The sequence below is a fragment of the Pongo abelii genome, chromosome 17, assembly GCF_028885655.2.
Source record: "Pongo abelii isolate AG06213 chromosome 17, NHGRI_mPonAbe1-v2.0_pri, whole genome shotgun sequence".
NCBI lineage: Eukaryota > Metazoa > Chordata > Mammalia > Primates > Hominidae > Pongo > Pongo abelii.
Genome location: NC_072002.2, coordinates 61,470,296 through 61,482,803, shown reverse-complemented (window position 1 = coordinate 61,482,803; position 12,508 = coordinate 61,470,296). Strand labels below are relative to the sequence as shown.

Sequence of the window (12,508 nt, the reverse complement as noted above, 5' to 3'; positions counted from 1 at the left end):
CTCGGTTGGGCTTGCTGGCGAGCGCCTGTAATCCCAGCTACTCAGGGGGCTGAGACAGGAGAATCGCTTGAACCCGGGAGGCGGGGTTTGCGGTGAGCCCAGATCCCACCACTGCGCTCCAGGCTGGACAACAGAAGCCAAACTCCGTCTCAAAATTGAAAAACAAAACCTCAGAAAACCTTCCCCAGCAAGGGCCAGAGACAACGCCCGTCCCTATTTCTTGACAGCAATTCAAGAGAGAATCTCAGGTGGCCTGCAAAACTCACAAGAGAGCAGAATATCCTCCCCAAGGCAGAGAAGCCACACGCTCTCTCTGGAGGAGGTGGAGTGGCCACCGATCACCCTGCAGCCCCTCCCCACTCCCAGCCAGAAACCCCAGTCCCTCGGAACCAAATTGTTTTCCACTGGCAACAACCTTCCTTCCTGGAAAATCGTTTCCCCTGCCGAAATGGAGAACAAGCACGAAACAAGCAAACACAACTCAAAACACAAACACAAGGAAGCAATCCGAGCAAGCTCTAGCTCCTCATAGCTCATCGATGCCCCCACTGGCGTGCTACTGAAAACAGCGGCTGCACCCGTTAAACTCATTCATTACTGGAGAACGAGACAGACCTCAGCAGATCCCTGCTCCCACTGCGACACACCCGCTCCAAAAGACAGAAAGGAAACAACCCCCACACAACACATAAACCTGCCCCAGAATAGAATTCAGCATCAACCTAAGGATCCTGCTGTAACATTGCTACACTGACCCAGGACAGCTCAATTCTCTTCCCACCTATTTACAAAACAATCCTCATTCTGGGAGCTCCGGAAGCATGGCCAGTATTGCACTAGGATCCTCTTCGTGAGGTAGCCGGAAGTCTGGAAACACAGCAAATTTACCTATTTCTCTACACAACACGGAGGGTAATTCTCAGAAAAGGCTTAACACCCGAATCCTCATACTTCAAATGGTTGTGTTTTCCCCATTCGGACTGAAAGGTGAGAGTGGAACTCGGCTGCCCAAACCGTGGCGCCGATATCAGCTGCAGGCCAGAGCAAGCCTTTCCGAGGAGATTTTAAACAACCGGTGGGAGCAAGATCCTGAAGCATTTCTTCCAAGATTGGCAGCAGGAGATGAAACCTGGCTCTACCCGGCAGGATCCTGAAGACCAAGCACGAAGCCGTGGCTAGCAAGAGGTGGCAGTGCTCCAGCCGAAGCCACAGAGGAGCAGTCAAGAGCGGAGGTCATGGCCACCGTTTGGGGGGGGATGCCAGAGGGATTCTCCTCGTTGGCTTTCTGGAGGGCCAAACCCTGATCACATCTGCTCACTGGCAGAGCCTTTTCAGAGAGTTAGCCAAAGCTGGAGCGGAGAAGGTCCCCACCAGAGAGTTCTTCTCCACCACGACAACGTTCCTGCTCATGCCTTTCTTCCAACGAGGGCAGCTGGGCAAGACTTGCCATGGGAAATCACGAGGCGTCCACCTTACCGTCCTGATTTGGCGCCTGCTGACTTCTTTTCGTTTCCTTGTCTTAGAAAACCTGTAAAGGGCACCCAGTTTTCTTCAGTTAACAACGGAAGAAAGATTGCATGGAAACAGTTACATTCCCAGGACCCTGGGGGGCTTTAGGGATGGGCTGGACGGCGGGGAGGAGACACTGCTTCCAGAAGGGTCTCGAAGTTGATGGAGACGGGGTCGAGAAGTAAAATACACCTTTTTCATTTTTCTCCCTTAATCCCACTTTTCTACGAATGTTTCCAAGTCCCCTCACACGACGGCAATCCCAGGTAAAGAGTTGTCCTCCTCTGTTGGTTCTCCTTCCTACGATTTTGTCTTGCGGTGTTGTTATTTTCGCTTTTACTCCCAAGGGGATTCTGTCTGTGTCCTTGGGAATCCACAGATGCGGGGGCTGGGAACAAGGAGGGCCAACGGTAGAACTCAGTGGGGTGTGTCCAGGCTGCAATTAACCTAATGAACCTGCCGGGCACAGCAGTCCACCTGGCGTGGACCGTCCCGATTGGCTGCGTTGGGCTGACGGAATGAATTCGTATTGGGGCGGGGCTGCCCAAGGCCCAAGGGGGTCAGGGCTTGAGTCCTGGGTGGGCCCGGGGCTGGCTATATAAGGCCGGGCTCTGGCAGCCCAGCTGCATTCCGCCTCGGACGGCGCAGCGCAGAGGTCACTCCAGGCTGCGGCTCCACATCCCGAGGGACAGAAGCGGGCCTGCTCAGCTGTCTGCAAGGACCGGCGTTCCAGACCAAGTGGCCCGCTGCTCCGAGGACCCAGCTCGCTCCAGGTTGTGGGGACTCCACGCCCCGAGGCCTGCGGTCCGCGAGGACCAGCGCCCCGGAACCAGTGGCCCACTGCTCCGAGGACCGAGCTCGCGCCAGGCTGTGACTCCACATCCCGAGGTCGCTGCCTGGCGACCGGGCAGCGAGGACCGGCCACCCCAGACTTCGTGTCCCGCCGCCCCGAGGACAGAGCCGCGAACGCGAGGACAGCGACGCCTGCACAGCTCTGCTGAGATGGCGGCAGGCTCCACTACGCTGCGCGCAGTGCAGAAGCTGCAGGTGCGTCTGGCCACGAAGACGAACCCCAAAAAGCTGGAGAAATATTTGCAGAAACTCTCCGCCCTGCCCATGACGGCAGACATCCTGGCGGAGACTGGAATCAGAAAGACGGTGAAGCGCCTGCGGAAGCACCAGCACGTGGGCGACTTTGCCAGAGACTTAGCGGCCCGGTGGAAGAAGCTGGTGCTTGTGGACCGAAACACCGGGCCTGACCCACAGGACGCTGAGGACAGCGCTTCCCGACAGCGCCTCGGGGAGGCTCTCCAGGACCAGGAAAAGGCCTGGGGCTTCCCAGAAAACGCGACGGCCCCCAGGAGCCCATCTCACAGCCCTCAGCACGGACGGACAGCACGCAGAACACCTCCGGGACAACAGAGACCTCACCCGAGGTCTCCCAGTCGCGAGCCCAGAGCCGAGAGACAGCGCCCCAGAATGGCCCCAGCTGATTCCGGCCCCCGTCGGGACCCTCCAACGCGCACCGCTCCCCTCCCGACGCCCGAGGGCCCTGAGCCCGCTGTGCCCGGGAAGCAACCCGGAAGAGGCCACGCTCACGCCGCTCAGGGCGGGCCTCTGCCGGGTCCGGGCTGCCAGGGCCAACCTCAGGGGGAAGCGGTGGCGAGCCACAGCAAGGGGCGCAAATCGTCCCGCTGGGCTTCGGCTCACAAATCGCCTCCTGTCCAGGAAAGCCAGTCAGAGAGGCTGCAGGCGGCCGGCGCTGATTCCGCCGGGCCGAAAACGGTGCCCAGCCTTCTCTTCGCAGAGCTCTGGGACCCCTCAGCGGCCTGGATGCAGGCCAACTACGATCTGCTGTCCGCTTTTGAGGCCATGACCTCCCAGGCAGAGCCAGAAGCACTCTCCGCGCCAACGTTCCAGGAGGAAGCCGCTTTCCCTGGACGCAGAGTGAATGCTAGGCTGCAGGTGTACTCGGGCTCCAGGCCTGCCTGCCAGCTCCAGGTGCTGACGCTGCGCCAGCAGTGCCTCCCGGTGCTTAGAAACAATCCGGACGCCCTCGGCGACGTGGGAGGGGTCGCCTACTCGGTTCTTGAACCCGTTCCGGAAGGGTGGACGCCTGATCAGCTGTATCGCACAGAGAAAGACAACCACGCACTCGCTCGAGAGACAGATGAATTATGGAGGATTCATTGTCTCCAGGACTTCAAGGGAGAAAAGCCGCAGGAGCACGAGTCTTGGCGGGAGCTGTACCTGCGGCTTCGCGACGCCCGAGAGCAGCGGCTGCGAGTAGTGACCACGAAAATCCGATCTGCACTTGAAAACAAACCCAGCGGCCGACAGACAAAGATGATCTGTTTCAACTCTGTGGCCAAGACGCCTTATGATGCTTCCAGGAGGGAAGAGAAGTCTGCAGGAGCCGCTGACCCCGGAAACGGGGAGATCAAGCCAGCCCCCCAGCCCGCAGGAAGCAGCCAGGCTGCCTCCGGCCTCGGGGACGGCGGCGGCGGCGGCGGCGGCGGCGGCGGCAGCAGCAGCAGCAGCAGCAGCAGCAACGTCCTTCACGGGCTCCCTGAGAAGCGGGCCAACCCCTGCCTGAGCAGCAGCAATGAGCACGCGGCGCCCGCGGCCAAGACCCGGAAACAGGCTGCCAAGAAAGTGGCCCCGCTGATGGCCAAGGCAGTTCGAGACTACAAGAGAAGATTCTCCCGACGATAAACTCAGGACTTGCCTGACACATAAAATCTGGGGGGAGGAGGACCAATGCAAAGTCAACGCGGGTTGGGGAACGAAACTTCCAATGGACACCAGGACCCTTGGCTGGGTGCAAAGTTGAGCCTCTGAATTCTGCAGGTGTCAAGCGCTGGCCCTGTGATTTTTGCCTCCCACACCCGGCCACTGCCTCCCTGCTTGGAGGACACCTCAGAATTCAGAAGATATTATGAACGCGTTCGGATCAACTCTGCTTTGGTGGTTCACCGACCGTTTTTTAAACAACGCCCTAGTTGCCATCATAAATCAGGTACGAGATGTGAGAGTCCCTTTTGCCGTTTGTTCTCTCTTCTGAAATCATGGAGCACACAGGGACTTCTTAGACACAAACTCTCAATCCATCAGTTGACACTGATAACTCCGACTACGCAAAATGTCTTGTTACTGTTGTTGTTTTCTTTTAGATAAAAGGCCGGGCATGATCCTCTAATCGTGAGCCATCCTCCTCCGGGAGGCCGAGGAAAGCAGATCGCTTGAGCCCAGGAGGTGGGGACCAGGCTGGGCCAAACGGAGAAGCCCCGTCTCCACAAAAGATACCAAAATTAGCCCGGCGTGGTGGCACGGCCCCTGTGGTCCCAGCTCCTTAAAGGGCTGAGGTGGCAGGATCGCCTGAGCTGGGCAAGCGGAGGTTGCGGTGACCCTTCCTCATTCCACTGCACTCCAGCCTGGATGACACAACCAGAGCACACCTCAAAGAAAACTGCTGTTTGTTTGAAGAAAGGAACTCTTGGCTTTCATACATAAATGCTAACAACTGGTACGTTCCTTAAGTCAAAACACTTTTACTAGAGTCATTCCCAGTCTTTTCACCCAGAACCCCTGTGAAAGAATGGCGACACCTTAATCAGCTTATTTAGGTTCTCGATCAGGAAGTCTAAACCTGCCAACCAGAGTTTCTAATTCCCATGAGATGACCGGGTTAACTACCTTGACTTCACCTCCTACCAGCTCCTGCAAGCTTTGGTGAACGTTTGCCTTCTAACTCAGGGCATTTGTTGGCTTCACGCGGGCTGGTAGTCACAGGTCCGTGTGCCAGATACGACACACACACATACACACAAACAAAGACACACACACAAACGCACACACACACGCGCGCGCACACACACAAACACGCACGCGCACACACCCCCCCCCCCCCCATTAAGTAAACCTCGTTCTTAGGCGTTACCGACAGTGAGGGGTAGAGAGAGAAATACAAAGACATAAGCCGCAAGGCAAAACCGAGCAAGGGCAGCAGAAGAGATCAAAGTCCTGTACCCTGGGCTGTCAGCAGCATGGGGGCTGGGAAGCTCCTGGAAGCAGGCACCTGAGTGGATGCCGGTGCACGTCAAAGGAGGCCTTCAAGCCTGAAGAACACGGAAGGAGCCAGAAACGGGGTGCCACAGAGATGCCACCCTTAAGGAAGACAGAAAAGCATCCGTTCCGGGGAAGGGGACATAATCCAGTCAGCGACCGCGTAAAACTCAGACATGTCCGGGCACGGTGACTCGCGCCTGTATTCCCGTGGCTTTGGGAGGTCGAGGCCGGCGGACCACCTGAGGTCAGGAGTTGCAGACCAGCCTGACCAACCTGAGGAAATCCCGTCTCTTCTAAAAAGACGAAACTCGGTTGGGCTTGCTGGCGAGCGCCTGTAATCCCAGCTACTCAGGGGGCTGAGACAGGAGAATCGCTTGAACCCGGGAGGCGGGGTTTGCGGTGAGCCCAGATCCCACCACTGCGCTCCAGGCTGGACAACAGAAGCCAAACTCCGTCTCAAAATTGAAAAACAAAACCTCAGAAAACCTTCCCCAGCAAGGGCCAGAGACAACGCCCGTCCCTATTTCTTGACAGCAATTCAAGAGAGAATCTCAGGTGGCCTGCAAAACTCACAAGAGAGCAGAATATCCTCCCCAAGGCAGAGAAGCCACACGCTCTCTCTGGAGGAGGTGGAGTGGCCACCGATCACCCTGCAGCCCCTCCCCACTCCCAGCCAGAAACCCCAGTCCCTCGGAACCAAATTGTTTTCCACTGGCAACAACCTTCCTTCCTGGAAAATCGTTTCCCCTGCCGAAATGGAGAACAAGCACGAAACAAGCAAACACAACTCAAAACACAAACACAAGGAAGCAATCCGAGCAAGCTCTAGCTCCTCATAGCTCATCGATGCCCCCACTGGCGTGCTACTGAAAACAGCGGCTGCACCCGTTAAACTCATTCATTACTGGAGAACGAGACAGACCTCAGCAGATCCCTGCTCCCACTGCGACACACCCGCTCCAAAAGACAGAAAGGAAACAACCCCCACACAACACATAAACCTGCCCCAGAATAGAATTCAGCATCAACCTAAGGATCCTGCTGTAACATTGCTACACTGACCCAGGACAGCTCAATTCTCTTCCCACCTATTTACAAAACAATCCTCATTCTGGGAGCTCCGGAAGCATGGCCAGTATTGCACTAGGATCCTCTTCGTGAGGTAGCCGGAAGTCTGGAAACACAGCAAATTTACCTATTTCTCTACACAACACGGAGGGTAATTCTCAGAAAAGGCTTAACACCCGAATCCTCATACTTCAAATGGTTGTGTTTTCCCCATTCGGACTGAAAGGTGAGAGTGGAACTCGGCTGCCCAAACCGTGGCGCCGATATCAGCTGCAGGCCAGAGCAAGCCTTTCCGAGGAGATTTTAAACAACCGGTGGGAGCAAGATCCTGAAGCATTTCTTCCAAGATTGGCAGCAGGAGATGAAACCTGGCTCTACCCGGCAGGATCCTGAAGACCAAGCACGAAGCCGTGGCTAGCAAGAGGTGGCAGTGCTCCAGCCGAAGCCACAGAGGAGCAGTCAAGAGCGGAGGTCATGGCCACCGTTTGGGGGGGATGCCAGAGGGATTCTCCTCGTTGGCTTTCTGGAGGGCCAAACCCTGATCACATCTGCTCACTGGCAGAGCCTTTTCAGAGAGTTAGCCAAAGCTGGAGCGGAGAAGGTCCCCACCAGAGAGTTCTTCTCCACCACGACAACGTTCCTGCTCATGCCTTTCTTCCAACGAGGGCAGCTGGGCAAGACTTGCCATGGGAAATCACGAGGCGTCCACCTTACCGTCCTGATTTGGCGCCTGCTGACTTCTTTTCGTTTCCTTGTCTTAGAAAACCTGTAAAGGGCACCCAGTTTTCTTCAGTTAACAACGGAAGAAAGATTGCATGGAAACAGTTACATTCCCAGGACCCTGGGGGGCTTTAGGGATGGGCTGGACGGCGGGGAGGAGACACTGCTTCCAGAAGGGTCTCGAAGTTGATGGAGACGGGGTCGAGAAGTAAAATACACCTTTTTCATTTTTCTCCCTTAATCCCACTTTTCTACGAATGTTTCCAAGTCCCCTCACACGACGGCAATCCCAGGTAAAGAGTTGTCCTCCTCTGTTGGTTCTCCTTCCTACGATTTTGTCTTGCGGTGTTGTTATTTTCGCTTTTACTCCCAAGGGGATTCTGTCTGTGTCCTTGGGAATCCACAGATGCGGGGGCTGGGAACAAGGAGGGCCAACGGTAGAACTCAGTGGGGTGTGTCCAGGCTGCAATTAACCTAATGAACCTGCCGGGCACAGCAGTCCACCTGGCGTGGACCGTCCCGATTGGCTGCGTTGGGCTGACGGAATGAATTCGTATTGGGGCGGGGCTGCCCAAGGCCCAAGGGGGTCAGGGCTTGAGTCCTGGGTGGGCCCGGGGCTGGCTATATAAGGCCGGGCTCTGGCAGCCCAGCTGCATTCCGCCTCGGACGGCGCAGCGCAGAGGTCACTCCAGGCTGCGGCTCCACATCCCGAGGGACAGAAGCGGGCCTGCTCAGCTGTCTGCAAGGACCGGCGTTCCAGACCAAGTGGCCCGCTGCTCCGAGGACCCAGCTCGCTCCAGGTTGTGGGGACTCCACGCCCCGAGGCCTGCGGTCCGCGAGGACCAGCGCCCCGGAACCAGTGGCCCACTGCTCCGAGGACCGAGCTCGCGCCAGGCTGTGACTCCACATCCCGAGGTCGCTGCCTGGCGACCGGGCAGCGAGGACCGGCCACCCCAGACTTCGTGTCCCGCCGCCCCGAGGACAGAGCCGCGAACGCGAGGACAGCGACGCCTGCACAGCTCTGCTGAGATGGCGGCAGGCTCCACTACGCTGCGCGCAGTGCAGAAGCTGCAGGTGCGTCTGGCCACGAAGACGAACCCCAAAAAGCTGGAGAAATATTTGCAGAAACTCTCCGCCCTGCCCATGACGGCAGACATCCTGGCGGAGACTGGAATCAGAAAGACGGTGAAGCGCCTGCGGAAGCACCAGCACGTGGGCGACTTTGCCAGAGACTTAGCGGCCCGGTGGAAGAAGCTGGTGCTTGTGGACCGAAACACCGGGCCTGACCCACAGGACGCTGAGGACAGCGCTTCCCGACAGCGCCTCGGGGAGGCTCTCCAGGACCAGGAAAAGGCCTGGGGCTTCCCAGAAAACGCGACGGCCCCCAGGAGCCCATCTCACAGCCCTCAGCACGGACGGACAGCACGCAGAACACCTCCGGGACAACAGAGACCTCACCCGAGGTCTCCCAGTCGCGAGCCCAGAGCCGAGAGACAGCGCCCCAGAATGGCCCCAGCTGATTCCGGCCCCCGTCGGGACCCTCCAACGCGCACCGCTCCCCTCCCGACGCCCGAGGGCCCTGAGCCCGCTGTGCCCGGGAAGCAACCCGGAAGAGGCCACGCTCACGCCGCTCAGGGCGGGCCTCTGCCGGGTCCGGGCTGCCAGGGCCAACCTCAGGGGGAAGCGGTGGCGAGCCACAGCAAGGGGCGCAAATCGTCCCGCTGGGCTTCGGCTCACAAATCGCCTCCTGTCCAGGAAAGCCAGTCAGAGAGGCTGCAGGCGGCCGGCGCTGATTCCGCCGGGCCGAAAACGGTGCCCAGCCTTCTCTTCGCAGAGCTCTGGGACCCCTCAGCGGCCTGGATGCAGGCCAACTACGATCTGCTGTCCGCTTTTGAGGCCATGACCTCCCAGGCAGAGCCAGAAGCACTCTCCGCGCCAACGTTCCAGGAGGAAGCCGCTTTCCCTGGACGCAGAGTGAATGCTAGGCTGCAGGTGTACTCGGGCTCCAGGCCTGCCTGCCAGCTCCAGGTGCTGACGCTGCGCCAGCAGTGCCTCCCGGTGCTTAGAAACAATCCGGACGCCCTCGGCGACGTGGGAGGGGTCGCCTACTCGGTTCTTGAACCCGTTCCGGAAGGGTGGACGCCTGATCAGCTGTATCGCACAGAGAAAGACAACCACGCACTCGCTCGAGAGACAGATGAATTATGGAGGATTCATTGTCTCCAGGACTTCAAGGGAGAAAAGCCGCAGGAGCACGAGTCTTGGCGGGAGCTGTACCTGCGGCTTCGCGACGCCCGAGAGCAGCGGCTGCGAGTAGTGACCACGAAAATCCGATCTGCACTTGAAAACAAACCCAGCGGCCGACAGACAAAGATGATCTGTTTCAACTCTGTGGCCAAGACGCCTTATGATGCTTCCAGGAGGGAAGAGAAGTCTGCAGGAGCCGCTGACCCCGGAAACGGGGAGATCAAGCCAGCCCCCCAGCCCGCAGGAAGCAGCCAGGCTGCCTCCGGCCTCGGGGACGGCGGCGGCGGCGGCGGCGGCGGCGGCAGCAGCAGCAGCAGCAGCAGCAGCAACGTCCTTCACGGGCTCCCTGAGAAGCGGGCCAACCCCTGCCTGAGCAGCAGCAATGAGCACGCGGCGCCCGCGGCCAAGACCCGGAAACAGGCTGCCAAGAAAGTGGCCCCGCTGATGGCCAAGGCAGTTCGAGACTACAAGAGAAGATTCTCCCGACGATAAACTCAGGACTTGCCTGACACATAAAATCTGGGGGGAGGAGGACCAATGCAAAGTCAACGCGGGTTGGGGAACGAAACTTCCAATGGACACCAGGACCCTTGGCTGGGTGCAAAGTTGAGCCTCTGAATTCTGCAGGTGTCAAGCGCTGGCCCTGTGATTTTTGCCTCCCACACCCGGCCACTGCCTCCCTGCTTGGAGGACACCTCAGAATTCAGAAGATATTATGAACGCGTTCGGATCAACTCTGCTTTGGTGGTTCACCGACCGTTTTTTAAACAACGCCCTAGTTGCCATCATAAATCAGGTACGAGATGTGAGAGTCCCTTTTGCCGTTTGTTCTCTCTTCTGAAATCATGGAGCACACAGGGACTTCTTAGACACAAACTCTCAATCCATCAGTTGACACTGATAACTCCGACTACGCAAAATGTCTTGTTACTGTTGTTGTTTTCTTTTAGATAAAAGGCCGGGCATGATCCTCTAATCGTGAGCCATCCTCCTCCGGGAGGCCGAGGAAAGCAGATCGCTTGAGCCCAGGAGGTGGGGACCAGGCTGGGCCAAACGGAGAAGCCCCGTCTCCACAAAAGATACCAAAATTAGCCCGGCGTGGTGGCACGGCCCCTGTGGTCCCAGCTCCTTAAAGGGCTGAGGTGGCAGGATCGCCTGAGCTGGGCAAGCGGAGGTTGCGGTGACCCTTCCTCATTCCACTGCACTCCAGCCTGGATGACACAACCAGAGCACACCTCAAAGAAAACTGCTGTTTGTTTGAAGAAAGGAACTCTTGGCTTTCATACATAAATGCTAACAACTGGTACGTTCCTTAAGTCAAAACACTTTTACTAGAGTCATTCCCAGTCTTTTCACCCAGAACCCCTGTGAAAGAATGGCGACACCTTAATCAGCTTATTTAGGTTCTCGATCAGGAAGTCTAAACCTGCCAACCAGAGTTTCTAATTCCCATGAGATGACCGGGTTAACTACCTTGACTTCACCTCCTACCAGCTCCTGCAAGCTTTGGTGAACGTTTGCCTTCTAACTCAGGGCATTTGTTGGCTTCACGCGGGCTGGTAGTCACAGGTCCGTGTGCCAGATACGACACACACACATACACACAAACAAAGACACACACACAAACGCACACACACACGCGCGCGCACACACACAAACACGCACGCGCACACACACCCCCCCCCCCCCCATTAAGTAAACCTCGTTCTTAGGCGTTACCGACAGTGAGGGGTAGAGAGAGAAATACAAAGACATAAGCCGCAAGGCAAAACCGAGCAAGGGCAGCAGAAGAGATCAAAGTCCTGTACCCTGGGCTGTCAGCAGCATGGGGGCTGGGAAGCTCCTGGAAGCAGGCACCTGAGTGGATGCCGGTGCACGTCAAAGGAGGCCTTCAAGCCTGAAGAACACGGAAGGAGCCAGAAACGGGGTGCCACAGAGATGCTACCCTTAAGGAAGACAGAAAAGCATCCGTTCCGGGGAAGGGGACATAATCCAGTCAGCGACCGCGTAAAACTCAGACATGTCCGGGCACGGTGACTCGCGCCTGTATTCCCGTGGCTTTGGGAGGTCGAGGCCGGCGGACCACCTGAGGTCAGGAGTTGCAGACCAGCCTGACCAACCTGAGGAAATCCCGTCTCTTCTAAAAAGACGAAACTCGGTTGGGCTTGCTGGCGAGCGCCTGTAATCCCAGCTACTCAGGGGGCTGAGACAGGAGAATCGCTTGAACCCGGGAGGCGGGGTTTGCGGTGAGCCCAGATCCCACCACTGCGCTCCAGGCTGGACAACAGAAGCCAAACTCCGTCTCAAAATTGAAAAACAAAACCTCAGAAAACCTTCCCCAGCAAGGGCCAGAGACAACGCCCGTCCCTATTTCTTGACAGCAATTCAAGAGAGAATCTCAGGTGGCCTGCAAAACTCACAAGAGAGCAGAATATCCTCCCCAAGGCAGAGAAGCCACACGCTCTCTCTGGAGGAGGTGGAGTGGCCACCGATCACCCTGCAGCCCCTCCCCACTCCCAGCCAGAAACCCCAGTCCCTCGGAACCAAATTGTTTTCCACTGGCAACAACCTTCCTTCCTGGAAAATCGTTTCCCCTGCCGAAATGGAGAACAAGCACGAAACAAGCAAACACAACTCAAAACACAAACACAAGGAAGCAATCCGAGCAAGCTCTAGCTCCTCATAGCTCATCGATGCCCCCACTGGCGTGCTACTGAAAACAGCGGCTGCACCCATTAAACTCATTCATTACTGGAGAACGAGACAGACCTCAGCAGATCCCTGCTCCCACTGCGACACACCCGCTCCAAAAGACAGAAAGGAAACAACCCCCACACAACACATAAACCTGCCCCAGAATAGAATTCAGCATCAACCTAAGGATCCTGCTGTAACA

The 12,508-nt window shown here is 57.3% G+C and overlaps 3 protein-coding genes across 7 annotated transcripts in view; 2 read left to right on the top strand and 1 right to left on the bottom strand.

The window, feature by feature from the left end:
* Positions 1-12,508, bottom strand: part of KATNAL2 (katanin catalytic subunit A1 like 2) — a 495,511-nt gene that overhangs the window by 384,532 nt on the left and 98,471 nt on the right. The gene's annotated exons all lie outside the window — the stretch shown is intronic.
* On the top strand, positions 2,512-4,224 carry LOC129051580 (elongin-A3-like). The gene has a single exon (XM_054537870.2). It carries the CDS (start codon positions 2,512-2,514, stop codon positions 4,222-4,224), a length of 1,713 nt encoding a protein of 570 aa, XP_054393845.2.
* On the top strand, positions 8,395-10,104 carry LOC129051562 (elongin-A3-like). The gene has a single exon (XM_054537852.2). It carries the CDS (start codon positions 8,395-8,397, stop codon positions 10,102-10,104), a length of 1,710 nt encoding a protein of 569 aa, XP_054393827.2.